Source organism: Microcebus murinus, chromosome 2, assembly GCF_040939455.1.
Source record: "Microcebus murinus isolate Inina chromosome 2, M.murinus_Inina_mat1.0, whole genome shotgun sequence".
Classification (NCBI taxonomy): Eukaryota; Metazoa; Chordata; class Mammalia; order Primates; family Cheirogaleidae; genus Microcebus; species Microcebus murinus.
Window position 1 is genome coordinate 107,781,771 of NC_134105.1, and position 19,253 is coordinate 107,801,023.

The 19,253-nt window shown below is 52.1% G+C and overlaps 1 protein-coding gene across 1 annotated transcript; it reads left to right on the forward strand.

Annotated features, from left to right (window-relative positions):
* On the forward strand, nt 1-9,513 carry SLAMF8 (SLAM family member 8). Its single transcript, XM_012749190.2, has 5 exons — nt 1-206; nt 2,803-3,111; nt 5,425-5,730; nt 5,810-5,917; nt 7,732-9,513. The coding sequence occupies exons 1-5, from the start codon at nt 116-118 to the stop codon at nt 7,791-7,793; spliced, it is 876 nt and encodes a 291-aa protein (XP_012604644.1). The 5' UTR covers nt 1-115; the 3' UTR covers nt 7,794-9,513.
* The last annotated feature ends 9,740 nt before the right edge of the window (nt 9,514-19,253 follow it).

Sequence of the window (19,253 nt, forward strand, 5' to 3'; positions counted from 1 at the left end):
TTATTCTGGATGTTTTCACTTTCGGGGCATCTTGTTCTGAGTCAAGATTCCTCCTTCTGAACATGGGACTTTCCAGAAGGACAACAGCTCCTTCCGTCCCTCCACTTGGCTTGGGATGTTCTGGATTTGGGTCGTCGAGGGAGTCTGCCTGCCTCTCTGGAGAAGGATGGCCACGTGGTCCTTGTGGGGTCTGCTTCTCTGGGAAGGTAAGTGGGGCAGGTGGGCAGCCCATCCTCAGAAAACTGAAGGTCCCCGCCTCCCAGCTGCCATCACCAGGACGTCTGGGCAGGGCCCCCTTACCCCAAGTGAGAACCCAGAGGCTGAGGAGGGCTAGGGAAGACGAGAGTAAGTTCTGGGACATTTAAAGCCAAGCAGAGACAAAGCATGAGGAGCATCCTTGTCCGTGAGACTCGAGCTGCTCTGTGACCCAGGGAAGTTAAACCAAGCCGGTGCTACCACTGGTTTGGAGAGCAAGTTGGATGCAAGAACGGTAGTGTTAACACATGGAAAATCTACTCGCAGTCTGGAGAGGGAAGCGGAGGGCAGGACCGAACAGGGCTCCCTACACCCTGGAGAGTGTGTTTTCAACAGCCTGTGGGGAAGCCGAGGCCCCTGCCTGCAAGCCTGCAGAAGGGGAGGCGGGTATCCCGTGGGAGTGAGAGGCGGGAGCAGGCCAGACACGTGTGGACTCCGGGTGGCTGACAACGGAGTGATGTTGGAACCGCTGGGGTGCGGGGCCTCTTCCACGCTGGGTGATCTCTCCGTGAGTCTGCTGCCTGAGTTGCCTCCCTGGTCACGCATAGGCAATGCGACACACATCAGCACTGCAGGGCCGGGGATCGGGGAACGTGGGGTGTGGCAAAGACCCAGATGCCATTGTCTACATCCGAGACTGGTAGGGATTTTGGGGGTGCTCTGTCCTGTGTCAAAGGCCCAGCAGATTCCCTCGACATTTCTAAACATGTCCCCAAAATCACCCCTTAACCCTCAAAAGAGGCCTCAGTCTGTTTGGCTCATAAAATCTTTCAAATCATTGGACACATAAGACAAAAATAAGTTTTAAAAGGCCTCTTAATGGTGAAAGAGATAAGTCGCCGGCCTGGTGCTGCCCCCTTATTTTACAGGTGAGGCCACTGAAGCCTGGGGGGGGGGGGAGTGACGTGTCCAAGTGCACACAGCTGATTTGTGGCAGAGCTGGGACAGGGTCGAGGCTCATCCTGGCTGGCATCCAGTGCAGTGCCCCCTATGTGCCATGTGTCCCCTCCGAGTGAACACTGAAGCCATCTCTGGTCAGGACGGAGGTGGTGGCAGGGGCGGGGGCGGGGAAGGGCTGGAGTTATCATGGCCAATTGAGTGACCACCCAGAACATGTCTCCTTCACCAAACTCACAGCGCCTGGGTGCCAGGGGCCCTGGCCATCAGCTCTGATTCTGCTCTGCACCCCACACCAGTCGGGCACAGGGTCAGTCCTTGGCAAACTCAGCCATTCATTCCATACAGTTTGCTGAGCTTCTCCCGTAGCCTGGTCCTGAACACTGGTGAGCACAGGGGGAGAAAAGGAGAAGAGATGGTGCTGTTGCCCTTGAGGGGTTCAGTCTAGTGGGAGATGCTGAGTCACAAACAGGCGATGGTAACAGGGGGATGAGGGTGGTTGTGGCGGTGTCCCCAGGCCACTGGGGGCCACGAGAGTGTGCAACCTGCAGTGAGGGATGAGGGAGGTCGGAGGAGACAATAATTTCTCAAGAATGAGCAGAAATTAGTCAGCAAAGGCATCAGAAAAGCACTTCAAGCAGAGGTGTCTCCACACACCTCCAGCTCAAACACAGTCCAGTGAAACTCAGCATCTTGCCATCTTGGCCTCTGTCATTTGTCCTCCTGCTCCAGACCCCAGAGAATGACATCCAGTGGATCCCAGGGACCTGGGAGCCGTCTTTGACTCCTTTTTCTCCTTCACTCCCCAGAGCTAATCTATTACCAACTCCTTTTAGCTACACCATCTTAATCTTTCTCAATTCCTCTCTCTTCTCCCCATGCCAGTTGCTTCCTTCCTCAATCCAAATTTCCATCATTTCTCCCTTGGATTAATGAAAACAGCTTCAGTCTTGCCCCACTTCTGGTGCATTCTCCACGTCTCTGCTGGAGTGACTCTCCTAGCCATGCGTCTAATCGTGTCTCATGCTCTTAAAACCTGCTTAAAACCTACCTGAGACCACCACCCCCGCCATTGCTCTACAGATAAAGCCCAAACTCCAAAATTGTTTTCAGGTCCCTGCGTGCTCTGGCTCACACCAGCTCTGCAGTGAGCTACTCTCAGTTCCCCACGCATCGCGCTCGCTCCCTGCAGGCCTTCGTGAGGGCTGTTCCGTCTGCCTGGAACCCTCCCCCATCCTCTGCTCTGGGCAGCCTGGCCTGGCTGACTCCCATTCCTTCTTTGGGTCTCAACTTAACCATTTCTCCTCTGAGCCCCTCAATGCTGGGTGAGGTCCCCTCTCACCCTACCTGTGTTCTTCCGGGACACTCCATTTTCCCCATCATGGTACTTCACATGATTTATTTTGATTGCTTGCTTGCACATCTGGCTTCCTCTGTGAGCTCCATGAACACAGGGATTGGATTGTCTCCCTTACTGTTTTCACCCCGATACCCGGCAAAGTATACTCTCAACATGCATGGAGGGAGTAAGGGTGGAGGGGCCCTAATTCACACCATAGCAGCTCAGCTGCGTGCAGGACGGGGATGGGGAGCGTGGGGCAGGCAGAGTGACCCAGGACTCTGTTCTTTCAGCACTAATTTCCATTGCAGTTGCCTGTGCCCAAGTGCTGAGCAAGGTCGGGGACTCCGTGCTGCTGGTGGCAGAGCGCCCCCCTGGCTTCCAAGTCCGTGAGGCCATCTGGCGATCTCTCTGGCCTTCGGAGGAGCTCCTGGCCATGTTTTTTCAGGGCTCCCTGGAGACTCTGTACCACTCCCGCTTCCTGGGCCGAGCCCGGCTGCACAGCAACCTCAGCCTGGAGCTCGGGCCCCTGGAGTCTGGAGACAGCGGCAACTTCTCTGTGCTGATGGTGGACACCGGGGGCCGGGCCCAGACCCAGACTTTACAGCTCAAGGTATATGGTGAGTGCACCTGACCCTGGCTCCCCGGCCCCCTCCTCCCACAAAGCACCAGACGGACATCCTGAGCCATGGGGGCTGGGGAGGGCAGGGTTCCAGAAACCTCCTGGTCTCTGACCGTGTTGCTAGCCCTGGCTGTCACATCTAAGAAAACACTGCAGGAGCTCCCAGGTGAGCTCCCATCTGGAGCAGCCAGGCTTTGCCCTTTCACAGCCCTTGTCTGAGCTCCAGCTCAGTCTTTTCCGGGCTCGGCGGCCTTGGACACAATGCTGAGCCTCCCTGATCATCACCTTTCTCATTTGTAAAATGGGCATTGTGGTATCACCACGTAGAGTACCTCTAAGGGCAAGACGCAGTGGCGTTTGCAGAATTGCCCATGACAGAGCCTGGCCTGGGCTCCACGGGTGTTAAAGCATCATTGTAGACTACAGAACATGCTATTAGTACATGCACTGTTAAAAAGTAAAAAAAAAAAAAGTTGCAAATTAAACTGTGACACAATGAGTTTTTTAGTTTAAAATTAAGTTATAATTAAACCATAATTAAAAGTACAGAATTTTTCTATTTCTTAAAAGAGCTCTTTTAGAGAGGTTTTAACTGTGGCAACTAAGAATGGCCTTTTAGCTTTCCTTTATCTACAAGGTGTGAATGACCCCAAACCAGTATTTCAATAAAACCTTAGAAATCTGGACAGAGTAGGGGGAGGGAAAAAGTTCAAATTTAAGAATGGGAGGTAGGGATAGCAGCTGGGAAAAGGGAAGCAGCAAGGGAGAGAAAGGCTGTAAGCAAATTGGGGAAGTGTCTCAGATCCCCAAGACAGGTAACTGGCACTCAGGGTGCCGAAGCAATTAGAGGGTGGCCTCCTGGATGCAAGCGGCCCTGAACCAGGTGGCACGTCTTGGCAAGCAGCGTGCTGGCCAGATTCCGGCACCCCCACCCCACCCCCTCGGCCCCCTTAGCCCAGTGCCCTTGTGCAGTGAATAACCTACCCTGCCACGCAGGAAGTCCCAGAGCCTCTCCCTTGTTAGAGTCTCAGCTGCTGCACATGTGAAATGAGGACATTGAATGTGATAATACATGCAGCACCCACACCGCTAAGCTCTAAAATGCCTTGTTCTCAGCGTCTGAATTACAGATTTTAAGGAAATTGCTGTTTTATTGCTTCCAAATACATAGCGTGATTAGAACTAATTGCACGAATCTGCCAAGCAGCCGTCCTTAGGAGCTCTGCTTTGACAATAGATAAGAGTGATTTGAATTAGCAGATCAGTTACTAGAAAATGTCAATGGGTGTTTCTACTGTGCCTGAGCGTGTTTGGAAGCAGCTTGTCCTCTTAAGTGGTGTAAATATCCCCCCTGTAATCTTTGTTTATACTATTAGTGTGCCCAGCAAATCATTTCCTTTTTTCATATCACAAATCCCACCAGATTGAGCTGGCATTAACAAGGTTTTCTCTGCTTGACTTTGGAATGCTGTCAGAGACGGAGCCCTCCCGTTGTCACCAGAATGCTCTCCCGCTGGCCCCATTGCCCAGGCTCAGAGTTTGCTCGTCAACCTATAGAGGAAAGGGAAGCCACGGCCCAGGACACCAATGTGTCCAGTGGCCCAGGCACCTAGCACCTACTGCTTGCCACCCTAGACAGCAAAGGTGAGGGAGGTGACAGGACAGAGCCCCCACCTCTGCGCTCCTACCTCATAGCGTTTTGCACTCTTGCAATTATTTCTTAATTATTCATAATCACTTGTCAGTATTTGTCTTCCTGACCAAATTGCAGGCTCCAAAAGGCCAGGAATGTATTTGTTTTCTTGCCTGATTTAAATGCTTGTCATCTCTTGTTGACGGACATACTCTGAGAGAAGTGCCACACAAAGGGACAGATGGAGCACCTGGGAGCTCAGGGCCGCACCTGGACTGCCAGGAAAGGCTTCGCAGCCAAGGCATGGAGCAACGTGTCCAAGCTGGGCCTTGAAGGATGGGCAGGAGTTTCCAGAAGGACAAGAAGGGAAAGGCACACGTGTGCACAGATGAGCCCTGGGGAAGCACGAGAGATACACAACGGCGTGGCGTGTCTGGGAGAACCGCAAACTGATTAGGATGAACGGGGAGGACTAGCAGGAGGCACAGCTGGAGATGTGGACACGCTCATTTCCCGAGGGTTTTGAATATCACACTAATTCCTTAGTGTGATATTCAACTCTGTCCAGCGGGCAATGGAAAGACAGGCAAGGTTCTAGAACAAGAGGGGCCTGGTGGGAGGTGGCATGTGAGCCCCAGCCTCCCCGTGACACACACCTGCTCTTCTGTCCTTGCCCAGACGCGGTGCCCAGGCCCGTGGTACACGTGTTCATCGCTGTAGCCGGGGATGCTCCGCCCCTCACTACCTGCCAGGTCTTCTTGTCCTGCTGGGCCCCCAACATCAGTGACGTAACCTATAGCTGGCGACAGGAGGGGACGATGGACTTAGGTCTGGAAGCACACAGCCTCTTCACAGATGGACAGGTGCTGAGTGTTTCACTGGGACCGGGAGAAAAGGATGTGGCCTATTCTTGCATTGTCTCCAACCCTGTCAGCTGGGACGTGGCCACAGTCACCCCCTGGGAGAGCTGCCGTCGTGAGGCAGGTATGCCAAGGGCCAGTGGTCAATGGCTGAGGGATTAGGAAGCACCAAGTCACCTCTGACCCCAGCCTTGCATTTCCAGCACCAGGAAAGGCCTCCTACAAAGACGTGCTGCTGGTGGTGGTGCCGGTCTCGCTGCTCCTGACCCTGGCGGGTCTCTTCTCTGCCTGGCACTGGGGCCGCTACTCAGGTAGGAGCCCCCAGGTGCGGGAGGTTGGTGGAGGAGGTGGATTTAGTGGGGGCGAGGGGGACCTCGTCCTCTTCAGGCTTGAGACAGCCCGCCCCTCCTTACCTCCTCCACCTCATCGCTTGGCCTTCTCCATCCCATATTTTGGTCTCCAACCAGCCGAACTACTTGAAGTTTCTTTTGTAGTTCTCCAGATCAACCACTCTCTCCCGTACATCTTCAGACCTTCGTACACTGTATCCCCTCTGCCTGGAACGTACTTTCCATGACTGCACCCAACTTCCCTCCTTCTTTGGGGTATCTCCCGTTCAATCTTTAAGGTGTGCTTGCTCCAGGAAGCCTTTTCTGACCTTCTCCCCCATTCTCAGGCTTGTTAATGTGCTTCCTTTAATCTCCATTCCTTGTCCAATCACAGAACTAAGTGCACTTACACCTCCCCCCCTACTGGACTCTGAGCCCTTTAAAGGCAGAGGTTGGGTCGCCACTGGGCATACCCAGTGCTCCCCAGAACACCTTGGTTCCTACTGTTATCGATAAACATTTGTGGAGTGCCAGTGTGCATGAATCCCACCCCTTCTTGCCTACCATTCTCCCAGGCTCCCGGGGAGAAGCCTCTTCCCACCAGCGGCTGATAGGGCCACCTCCCTGCAAAGAGGGGGGAGGGGAAACCCCAAGATCAGTCCAGGTTCTAAGCTCTCTACCCCTCACAGCCCCTGCCTCTGCCCCAGGATGTCCTGGCGCTGAAAGAACTACCCGATTGAGCTGGGCTTCGGGGCCCTTCCCATCCCCGGCTGTCTGAGCTGGCAGGCCCCGGGGCAGAAAGAGCAGGCAGGTCAGCAAAGGGGAGGCACTGAGACCTCACCGTGGCGAGTGCGTCCCAGAAGGCAGAGTCTTGGCCCAGCCACAAAGCATGGGAGAATCAGGTGGCCAATTCCTGCGTATTCTTTCCAGTGGGGAGGAGGGAGCAGCTGAGGCTGCCTTCCCCCTGCAGGCCCTGCCTGCTATGGAGAGGGTCTGGCCTTGGCCCTTTTCCCCCACAGAGTCCCCATGATTTGTGTTAAGAAAGTGGAAGCCAGGAAAAGAGCAGTTTTTTAAAATATATAGCTTTATTGAGATATAATTTAAATGCATAGAATTCACCTATTTAAAGTGTACAATGTAATGGCTTTCAGCATATTCAGAGCTCTGTATCTATTGTCACAACCAATTTTAAAATATTTTCATTACCCCGCCCCAAAAGAAACCCACATCCCCTTAGGCATCACCCTCCAACTCCCATTCCCCCCGCAGCCCTAGGCGACCACTCACCCACTTTCTGTCTCTATACTTTTGTCTGTTCCGGACATTTCATACAAATGGAACTACACACTAAATGGTCCTTTGCGACTGGCTTCTTTCGCTTACTCCAGTGTTTTCTAGGCTCAGAAAATAGCAGCTTTGGCCACTGAGAAGGAAAAGAGAGGATCAAACCACCTGAGAGTGGAAAGCCTCCCCACGAGTAGTCCTGAGGCTGGTGGCCCTGGCTCTGCCATGTGGCTTCTGGCCAGTCACTTGCCTGGCCCCACCACAGCCCTAACTGCCTGTACCTTCCACAGCTCAGTGTATGGCGTAGTTTCTGATCAAGTTTAGACACCAGGAAGAACTTCCTGTTCTTGAAGAGTCTCCTTTTCCAGGCTCTTGGAAGACCAGGAGAAAGTTCTTTTGCCTTAAGGTGATCCTGGGTTAGGACACTTAGGATTCAGAGGCCCGGGGCCAGGTCAAGGATGCCAAGAGTCCAAACATCGGAAGGGTAACTTTTTTTCTGATCTCCTCACCAGGGAAAAAGAAGGATCTCTGTGCTGACAGAGTGGCTCCAGAGACAGAGAACCCCCTTGTGTAGGATCTGCCGCGAGGGACAACGTAAGCGGAAGCCTGCATCACCAGGAACGCCCACTGCCCAGGGGCATGACGCTCTGGGATGGAGCTGGTGCCTGGAAACCACCATTGTCCTCAATCTTCCCCGGGACTCCATCCTGCCTCCCAGGAGCAGCCTGGGTAGCTGTCACACTGGGAGGACAGAAAGGCTGGCACAACCTTCCCCCTTCTCTCTCCCACTTTGCATATCCTGGCTCTTCTCTGGACAAGATGGGCCAAACAGGATATTCCCTCAAGGACAATGGAAGTTCTCCAGGACCCACATTAACTGTCCAAGGCATTCACTCCCCCACCTCTGTTCATGAAGTATTAACCAGCTGGCACCAAAGGATAGCTTCCAGCCCGGGTCCCGAGCTCTACAAGACATTAGACATTTGAACTAACAGAGAAACTCTGAATCGCCCACTGCCAGCTCCAGCCCCAACCCCTGTAATGTGAGATCCAGATGCTTCCTTCCTGTTGACCCAGGTATTATCATAAGAAAAGGTCTAGAAACAGGTGGAAGGTAAGAAATAGGGGACAAGGGCTTCTCTTTCTGGCCTGAAGGACTTTCAGGTCATCTGAGTGCACAGCCCCTCACAGGTAAATTGCAGTCGTACACACCAAGGGTAGTTGTCATCCCATGATTGAGATGGGTGCCATTGTGCAGGTTAACATCTTACTAATAGACATCCTCACCATCTCCAACGGGCCTCATGCCTCTCGCAGGATCTGGGGCTGGGGGAGGAGGTTCTCTCCTCACTCTTCAGCACAGCAACCAGGAAAAGAGATTTCGAATTTGCACCAGCCAACAGTTTGCACTAGCACAACTTCAAGAAGAGCAGCTCAGCTCGGGATGAGTCTTTCTGCCTGAGACTGGGAGGGTAAAGAGTTAGGAGAAGCTATGCAGGGAAATTATGGAAGGGAAGGGAGCTGGGGTATTCTGGCACCTTCATCTCCACTCATTGTCACACGCAAATGCAGAAGATCCACCCAAGCTCAAGGGGAGGGGACAAAGACCCCGCTGCTCAATGGGAGGATTGTGAAGGTCACTTTCACATACAGGATGGAAGTTATTATCGTGGCCATCTTTAGAAAATATAATACATTCTGCCGCCGAGTAATTCTGTCTAGAAAAGCTCTCCGGGGTATCGCCGCTGGCAAAAACTTGATGAGCTAAACTTATCCTCAGGGATCAGTCATTGATAAGGTTCATAGTTACTCTTATTCAGGTGTATGTGGATTTTTTTCTGGGCCCCCACTCAAGTCTTGCTAATAGGGAGGAAGGAGGCACTGAATAAACAAGGGTAGGTTTTATTTTCCCAGGGTAGTTTCAACCTCTCCGCCTAGGATGTCAGTCCTGTCCAAGGACCTTCTCTCGTCTCCCCAGTTCCTGAACAGTCACTTCACCTTGGGCAAATTGTCAGCACAAGTGGCATCCAGATTCACACCACTGCTCCTCCGCTCGACTGCTCCCAGGCTCTCCCTGCCTGGCTCCGCTCAGAGGCCCCGATGGCCCTGGCTTCACCTAGTCCTCCTTTCTCCCTTTCCTGTACCCTCTTCTCTCCCACCACCTTCCCCCAAGTCCACCTGAACAGTGCACGTGGCCACCGGCCTGGCAGTTCGTGCCATCCTCACCTGCCACCTAGAGGCATTGCTCATGCCTGGTCATTGAATCCTGCAAAACTGGCCTCAGTCCCTAAAAATGACATAAAAAAAAAAAAAGAAAGAAAGAAAGAAAGAAAGAAAGAAAGAAAGAAAGAAAGAAAGAAAGAAAGAAAGAAAGAAAGAAAGAAAGAAAGAAAGAAAGAAAGCCCGGGATGTAGCAATGAGCCTGTTTCTGTGGGGAGAACACACATGCCATTCCCCACCTTTCTTCCTCGTATCTCCAGGGCCCACCTCGGCTCAGAGCAGCTCTGGATGGGGTGGGACTCATGGTTCTCCCTTCACAAGGTGACTCTTAGCCACCTCGTTAAGACAGTGGTTTTGTAGTGTGGTGCGCCAGGGCCTTTCTGAACAGATCCACGCTGCTCAAATAAACTAAGGTTCCCAACCTCAATGACTCACTTGTCAACTAGGGGACTAATTAACCCTCCACCAGAAAACACAAAGTACTTCTGGGAGACCAGGTTTTGTGCTCATACGTATTGAAATTGATGCTATAAAAGTCACACCACGACAAATATTGACTGAGGGCTCAGCGTGTGCTGGGTACACTTCAAGGCCACTGGAGAATCAGTAGTGAGCAAAGCGAAGTCCTCGCCTCTGTGGAGTTTGTGTTCTAGATAATACAAATAAACAAATAAGTATATGTCTGATGTTGACAGGTTCTGTTAAGAAAGATAAGGTGGAGTTTTAAAGGGCTACAAACAATGTGTTGGGAAGAAGGGTCTGTCTTGGATAAAGGAATCTAAGAACACTTTCTGATGAGGTGACATTTGAACAGAGGCCCAGTGAGGAAGCCAAGCAGGGGAGAAGAGTGATGCAGACAGAGACCCCAGAAAATGCAGACTCTGAATGGTTGGTGTTTACAAAGAACAAAGTGGAGGCCGGGTGGCTGGATCTAAGCAAGAGAGGGAGAGTGGAAGGAAGGGGAAGGGTCCAGAGAGGTGGCCCAGGGCCACATCACATGGGACCTGTGGGCTTCAAAACTCCACTTCCTTAAAGGTAGGATGGCAGGGAGAGTCTCCCATCAGTCTGGGTGTTGGAATCCTCCCAGCACAATCTTTACATCATTGTTTCCTGTAGGCTCAGGGTCAGGCCAGAATCCTTTCCAAATCTGCTTTTGCTTTTTCTTGTTTTCATTTAATTTCCCCTGGCTTTGCACCCATCCTTCTGTTCAAAGGACAAATACAACAGCTGCTAGGGCAAAGGGGTCACGTGCACGGTATCAGAGAGAATGGTGGGAGCACAGCAAGAAAGAAGGGTTGGAAAGGACATTCTTTTCATCAGCATAGATATAAACACCCTCATTTAAAAAAAAAGGCTGCAAACATTAATGACATCTCTGGCAAACCTTTCTTCCATGTTTATTAAGAAATAGCACCTGTTCAATTAATCAGCTCTTGGTTTCTTACTGATCTTCGAGGGAAGCACCATTTCCTTCCAGATTTGACTCCATGGCTCCCTGCATCTGTTCTGCATGCAGCCTGAAGAAAGAGCCTCTAGGCCGGGCGCAGTGGCTCACGCCTGTAATCCTAGCACTCTGGGAGGCCGAGGCAGGTGGATTGCTCGAGGTCAGGAGTTCGAAACCAGCCTGACCAAGAGCGAGACCCGTCTCTACCATAAATAGAAAGAAATTAATTGGCCAACTGATATATATAGAAAAAATTAGCCTGGCATGGTGGCGCATGCCTGTAGTCCCAGCTACTCAGGAGGCTGAGGCAGGAGGATCGGTGGAGCCCAGGAGTTTGAGGTTGCTGTGAGCGAGGCTGACGCCACGGCACTCACTCTAGCCTGGACAACAAAGCGAGACTCTGTCTCAAAAAAAAAAAAAAAAAAAGAGCCTCTAAAACTACAAAATACAACTGTCCCCCGATCCAGGGATGTTTTCATGGCTGCCTCCCTTCGGGCTGTGCCTGTCACCGTGGTCTGTCAGGAGGACAGGCCACATGCGGAAGCAGCGAGGACTCTCCCACAGCACGACTAGCCTGGGTCCACTTCTGGAAGCCACACTCTCCGGAAGACCCTGGAAGACTTGTGTGTCCACAAGAGAAAGACCAGAATGGCGAAAATTCCAGAAAGCTTATCCTATGAGAAATGATTACAGAAACTGATCACGTTTAGCCTGTAACAAAAAGCTCGGAGGGGCACAGGTTCCCACTTACGCCCAGACTGTGTAGCTCGGGCTGATGGAGCCTGTCACTAAAGGCAGCTGTGACTCATACAAATAATAGGACCTTAAAGCCAGAAGGAAATTTGTGGTTACTCACTTCGAGTTTTTTTTTTTTTTTTATTTCTCAGGTGGAAATCCAAGGCCCAAAGAGATTGTTGCTCCCCTAGAATTGCACAATTAGTCAGTGGCAGAGTCAGAGTGAGCTTTAGGGTCCCTAAACCAGTCCAGCCCCTCACACTGCACCAAGGAGGGGGAGTGGAAGGGGAAGGGTCCAGAGAGACGGCCCGGGGCCACAGGGCATGGAACCCTGTGGGCTTCAGGACGTTCTTTGCACCAGGGAAGAACTTTCTAACAAATGGAGAGATAAATCCAAATACAAAGCGAGCTGTTTCGACAAACATGCTTACGCAGAAACCATCTCAGAGCGACAGTATAGACTTAGAGACTTTTCACAATAGATAGGGAGTCGCTTTAGGAATGACAAATATGTCTTCCGGGACCACGTCAGACGTGGCTAATTAATTATGACTCACTTTTCCCAGTGAGTCCAGATACAACGCTCAATTTATCCCTACCAATCAACTGAAGGTGGGAGCCAAGATGAAACCAATTTCCCATGCCTACCCTAGACAATCCATGAGATCCTTCCAATATTAAAAATGAATCGTAAACTTGAAAAAGGAGGCCAATGCAGGCCATGCAAGGCAGCATGCTTCCATAGTCCCAGCTACTCAAGAGGCTGAGGCAGGAGGATCACCTGAGCCCAAGAGTTGGAGACCAACCTGGGCAACATAGTGAGACTCTGACTCTGAAATAAATAAATAAATAGAATTTAAAAATAAAAGAAAGAATGAATGAATAAACAGAAGGACAAGGCCGGGCGCAGTGGCTCACGCCTGTAATCTTAGCACTCTGGGAGGCCGAGGCGGGCGGATTGCTCGAGGTCAGGAGTTGGAAACCAACCTGAGCAACAGCAAGACCCATCTCTACTATAAATAGAAAGAAATTAATTGGTCAACTAATATATATAGAAAAAATTAGCCTAGCATGGTGGCACATGCCTGTAGTCCCAGCTACTCGGGAGGCTGAGGCAGAAGGATCGGTGGAGCCCAGGAGTTTGAGGTTGCTGTGAGCTAGGCTGACGCCACGGCACTCACTCTAACCTGGACAACAAAGCGAGACCCTGTTTCAAAAAAAAAAGAAGGACAAGAGAAGCCAGTGAAAGGATTCTACTTTCTACTAAGGTATTAGAAACAAGTTGTGATTTCTCTAAAGAAGATTAATTCTAGTTTTCCCTCTTCTGCCATTTATCTCAGTATGTTGCTTGGGAAATTCTCAGATCAGGAAAGAGACTGATAGAAAATAGCAATATCATTATCAGGAAAACACCAAAAGAACCACCCATAAATCAGTCAAATAAGCAAATGTAATACACATAGCCATCAAAAATTTCATGGTCTTTAGAGTATTTATGAATAATGGGAAAACACTTGTTATCAGTCGGAGCTCTATGGAGGCAAGCAAAGACAGAAACCAACTCTGGTTTTAACTAAAGCAAAAGTAGGAATTTATTAGAAAGTCGTGGTAACTCAGAGACCCAAAGAAAATGCTGACCAACCAAGCCTCAGAAGGGACTAAGCCAGGTGGCCTTGAGCATGCAGACCTCTGGGGCCACGGCAAAATAATTCTGTTCTGTTTTCTGTTCCCCGGCTGCTCCCTGAAGATCAATTTCTCACCAGCAGGACTTGACCAGCCTGGCTGAGGTCAAGGACGCTCCTCTTGGGGAGGGGGGGGGATGGGGGCAGCGAGGCGTTACAGGACTTCTTGCCAGAAGCAGTAGTTGGTTTAACAAAATAAAGGAAAAAACAAAGTTTGAGCAGGAATCTGTAGGACAGGAAGCACGTGTGTGTCTGTTCATTCGTAAGCGTTTACTGAGCACCTGCACGGTGTCAGCACTGACGGGATTGCAGAGGTCGCTAAGAAGCGGCGTCACAACCCCTGCTCTGGGAGAGCTCGCAGTCGGGTGGGGCAGCCACGTGTCAACAAACGATGCAGTGAATAAACAGGGCTACAGCCCCCAGCGTGAGCTCAATGGCATCTCGTGGCCTGTGGGACCTCTGTCCCCAGTGGGGGCCAATCAAGGCCCCAGGGGAAAACTGAAAGGGACAGAAGCTCTGCCTGGGAATGAAGCCTCCATTGGCGGGAATCGAAGACAGTGTGCCAGGGCAGGTCCCCCAGCAGCACTGGGCTTTAGTTTAACCGTGTTCCCAGAACACCACAACACCCAGGACAGCGGGTTGTCTTCGACTTCCCTTCCAGGTGGTGCAGAAAGGGGAAAGCAGCCCACTCACGAGTGCTGGGGGCTGGTGCCACCCTCCCGGGGCAGGGATCCTGGTGGGGTTGCTTGGGCTGAGATGCTGCTGATGCACTCAGTTCCGCCTGCCAGCCCACCCTGTTGGCCTTCAAGCCTACGCCCTCCGGCTGGGGATGCTCAGACTCCTTGCGAGTCATCCAAAGTCGGATGAAATTATCCAATCTCAGCCTAGCCGGAGAGAAAATGAGGTCCGAGGTCTGCCTGCTGCTCCCTGCCTGCCCACTTGCCATGCGCCTACCTTCGGCCAGCATAAGTGCGGGGGCTCGGGGGTCTGGCACACTCGCTGTGGTCCTGCTCTCCAGGTCAGGGACGCATTACCCTCCAATCCCACCCCCTACAAAGCGGCCACAGTCAGCTGGCAGTCTGGCCTTCTCTTTGCCCTGCTCAGAAGTACACTGACATCCCTCCTGCCCCTCGTTGATGACAACAACCCTACAGCCAGGATTTTCCCAGAAAATCCCTAGCAATCCCACACACAGCCTTTGGATCCCTCCTGAGCACTGAACTCCAATCCCCACGTGCAGGGGTGTCTCAGCATGGGAACTCAAGCGAGCCACATGGCAGACGGACTGACTGCAGGCCTGGCCACTGCAGGAAGGACTGGGGCTCCCAGTTTTCATGGCGTCCTGAGTGCTGAGCTCTCAGGAGAACGTGGGGCTCTCACCTATGACTCACCGGAGAGGGGCTTCTCCACCAGAGGCCAGAGCTGGCAGCCAGAGCCTCGGGCAACGCCAGGCAGCAGCTAACAGAGGGTCTGTCCTTCTGGAGGCCGTGTCCATTCCCTGCCCAGGCAACCCCCAGGACACCAGGAGCACAAACAGCATCACCCTTATGTCAAGGCTGCCCTGGCCTGTGCTACAGAAGGCCTGTTCTGCTCCTCCGTGGGCAAAGAGCGAAGGGGACGTCCACCTGCAGCTCACGCTCCCCTTTCTAGATCATGCTCCAGGGACCTAAAGGGAATTCTGAGGCCCGCCTCCTGGATTCATCCCACCACAAATGGACTAAACTGCCTATATGTGCAGCCCTGGGTCTGAGGGTAGGTAAGGAGCAGTCTGCAGAGGGCGTGTGGATGAATCCCAAGTGTGCACACCTGTGGGCACAAGGCCCTTCACAGTGCAGATGGAGCCGCAGGTGAGGAGAGAGGGGTTCCAGCCTCAGGCCCAGGGCCAGTTCTTCCTGCGCTAGTAAGTTCTGGCAGGAAACCCCAAAGAGCCCAAGATTTCTGAATCTAAACCTGGCTTCCCAGGGTCATTTCAAAGGCATATTTGTCAAGCCAGGAAGATAGAACATATTTTATGTCACAGTTTGTTAGCTTGATTTACAATCATAAGCATTATGGGCAGGCCTGATTATGGGGACCCCTCCGCCTGCACTTTTTGTATCATAATTCCTACCCACCCCTGAACCTGCCCCCCTCCACCCCGTGACTAAAAGCACACGCTCAGCCCTCACTGCAGCTCAGCAGTAGCACGGCACAGCGGGTCTGGGACCTCACCTCCCTGACCTCCTGGAGGACTGGGCTGCCGGTGTCCAGGGTTCATTCTCTCACCCTATCTTTTTTTTTTTTTTTTTTTTTTTGAGACAGAGTCTCGCTTTGTTGCCCAGGCTAGAGTGAGTGCTGTGGCGTCAGCCTAGCTCACAGTAATCTCAAACTCCTGGGCTCAAGCAACCCTTCTGCCTCAGCCTCCCGAGTAGTTGGGACTACAGGCATGCGCCACAGTGCCTGGCTAAGGTTTTCTATATATATTTGTTGACCAATTAATTTCTTTCTATTTATAGTAGAGACGGGGTCTCGCTCTTGCTCAGGCTGGTTTCGAACTCCTGACCTCGAGCAATCTGCCCGTCTCGGCCTCCCAGAGTGCTAGCATTACAGGCGTGAGCCACCGCGCCCGGCCTCTCACTGCATCTTTAACGAGTCCCCGCACCATGCCAGAGACACCGGAATACATCTGGGAACACAACAGACGGGTCTCCCCACTCATGGAGCTTGCGATCCAGTTGGGAGAGACAGGCACTGAACACATAAACACGGACGTCTAAGTTGTGCTGAGCTCTGCAGAAGAAAAATAACTGAAACCCGTGAGCAAGAACAACAAGGAAGCCAAACACAGCTGGCGAGTGGACAACACACAGGGCCTCCCCACGGCAGGGACGTGCAAGCTGCGACCAGCAGGGAGGGAGAGGAGGAGTCAGCAAAGCAAGGGGCATACGTGAAAAGGCCAAAAAACAATGAGCAAGACGGACTCTGGGAGGAGAGGACAGCAGGGCTCAGATCAGGCAGGATATGGCAGAATTTTAAAGTTAATTATAAATGAAAAAGGAGGCCACTGAAGAGCTTTAAGAAGGGAAGGGACATGATCAGACGTGTGTTTTTAAAAGACCACTCCGGCGGCTGCTGGGAGGATGGACGGAAGGCGAAGTTAGGGCAGGAATCCCGGCAAGAAACTACGAGAGCCAGGAATTAGGGCGGAGAGAGAGAGGGCAAAGGAGTGGTGGATTCGGTACCTATTTAGGAGCTAGAATAGACAGGACTTGGGATCCAGGGTGGAGGACAGGAAGATGCTGAGTATGACACTGAGGTCTCTGACATGAGTAAGCAGGCGGATGGAGGTGCCATTTGCCGAAACTGGAAATACGGAAAGAAGAGCAAGTTTTAGGGTAAGTCAATAGTTAATTGGTCCTTAATTATCAGGGAACAGTGGTTTTAAAAGGAAGAAATATTTGGAGGCTGAATAATATATTGGGTTGGATCACATGAAAACTGTCATCTTTATAAGTTTAAAAATAGCCAAATATAGGTAATTTCGGATGATTCAACCTAATAATTTAAATGTAAATTGACCTGAGGAAGAAAAGCCATTTCATCCTCTGCCCTGACTCCACTCCACCCAGGACAACTGGGACATGCCTGTAACCAGGTAAGTGTTGGGCAGGGGTGGGGGGGTTCCTACTCCATGAACCTGGGCTTGGAGGGGCTACAAGACATCTTTGGGCAAAGAGGGCCTCCCACAGCATGCTAAGCCCCAAGTGGTCTGGGCCCAAGTGTCCTGGTCAGCTTCTCTGCCACCTGGCCTGCCTCCTGCCTACTCAGCTCCAGAAAGTCCTGAAACATTCAGGACCCAAGGTTCATAATGGCAGGAAGGGCTGAGACTGCTTTGGAGGAACTGTCCTCAATCCCAAGCCCCTGTGAGTCCAGCCTCCCTCATGCCCTCTCCTGCAGCATTCAGAGTCTTGTCGAGACTGAGCCCTCGTGCTGTCAGAAAGAGGCTTTCCAAGCAATAGGGACAATGGCTTGGTGAGGTAGGAAGGGTCTGACACAGAAGGGCAGTGCATCAGTCACTCCAAACTTGCTGGCTTGTTAGATCATGACTATCTTTCAGCCCACCTGCTGGGGAGCAGAGCAGCTGAAAGACACAACTTCCTTCCCTCTCTCCCAGACTGAACTCTCAAAGGCCTTATGATGGAGGTGGCCCAGCCATTGGCAGCCCTAATTCACACTGTCCACTCCAGACAGACTTGCCTCTGGTCCGTCCCCTGACCCTGACATGCTCACACACTCTGCCCCTTTAGCCAGGCTCTTTCCCCCACCTCCCAGCCTGAGACATATCCTTTATCCACCTTAGTCTCCAGCCAAATGCTTCCAGGCCCAGCCCCGGGCACTCCTCCTCCCAGAATCCTTCCCCCAAGTGATCTCATAGCATCAGTGCTCCCAGCTTTGTATGGAACTGAATCAACAATTGTGTGTGTCATTCTTTAATTTTTCCAAAGGGGATTAATGGCCTCCCTTGGGAAGCTCCTGGGAGGATCAGGTTTCATACCCCAGTGTCACCACTGACACAGCGTAAGCGTGTCGCCAAAACATACTTGTGAACTTAGTGGTTAATGCGGAGGGTGGGGGATGGGCAGGTGCACAGTAAATGGTCCTTCTTCAGGCATCTCCTCCACCGAGGAAGCCAAAATTCCCAGGTCGGGAGATTCCATGCCTGCACCTCCCACTTCCGGGCAGCATAATCAGTTGAGATCAGACAACCTGCCAAGTCTCTTAGGGACCTCTTGGCCCCCACAAGGAGACGGGCTGCTCCTTAGTCATTTCCCGTGCTCTGGGGCTGGGAAGTACCTCCTCCTACCACAGTTGGTCCGTCTCCCCCATCTTCTTTCTTTCCTTGAAACAATATTTATCGTCTCCTATATGCCTGGAACTTTTTAGGAGCTTAAGTACATTCATGAGTAAAACAGACAGAGATCACTGCCTGTTGGAGCTGACAGTGTGGGGGAACAGGGTAAGTCAAAACTCACAACAGACTACACAGCCTGCTGGAAGTGGGTAAGTGCTGTGGGTTAGAGAAAGTGGGGATGAGGGCGATGAGGGGCGCAGGCAGGAGAGCACTGCAGACTCAGCCAGGGCAGCTGCCCTTCACTGAGCAGAGATTTGAAGGGGTGAGGATTCCCACTGGGAAATCAGGAGGAGCGTGCTCAGGGCAAAGAGAACAGCCAGGCAAAGACCCCAAGGTGCTCACAAAACAGTCAGGGGCCAGTGAGGCTTGAGGGGAGAGCGCTGGGGGAGAAGGGGTGACACAGCCAGCCTCACACAGAGGACCAGTGTAAGGATCTTGACCTTGGGAAGCCACTACAGAGGCTTGAGCAGAAATGACTTAACTACCTCTCCAGCTTCTGTACTGAGAACAGACCGTAGGTGGAAGGGAGGTGGCAGGGAGACCAGCAGGGACACTAAGGCTCTGTGTCACCCAGGCAAGAAACTGCGACAGACTCCCCGCCCCTAGTGGATGCAGTGGGGGAGTGGCGAGAGAAAAAGAGGAGTTAAAGAAGGACAGAGTGGCCATCACCGGAGAAGGCAGGGTAGACTCAGGGACGGTCAGAGGCAGTGTTGGGGCTTGCTGAGCTCGGGATGCCTATTGGACATCTAAGCATATCAGTGAGTGGGAAATGCAGGAGGCGGTCTGGCCCGGGGCAGGAATGCGGGTGTCACTGGCTCACAGATTCCAGGTGGACAGAGAGCTGGGGGCTGGGCGGGCGATTCTTCCCATCTCCACTCCTCACTCTGTCCGACCACGTGCTGCACTCCAGGAAAGGCTAATGTTTATTAAAGGAAGGAACCAGATTTCCCCACAGGAACAATGTTGTGACAGCAGGCTAGACTCCTGACCATGGACCTGTTGCTCAATTTTTCAGTGGCAGTGATCACAAACACGGCACATCCCCAAGTCCTTAACGAACTA

Coding starts and splice junctions, on each gene's coding strand:
- SLAMF8 (XM_012749190.2), top strand. CDS start 116: ATGTTCTGGATTTGGGTCGTCGAGGGAGTCTGCCTGCCTCTCTGGAGA. Junction 3,112..5,424: donor TTTACAGCTCAAGGTATATG/GTGAGTGCACCT, acceptor GTCCTTGCCCAG/ACGCGGTGCCCAGGCCCGTG. Junction 5,731..5,809: donor GAGCTGCCGTCGTGAGGCAG/GTATGCCAAGGG, acceptor TTGCATTTCCAG/CACCAGGAAAGGCCTCCTAC.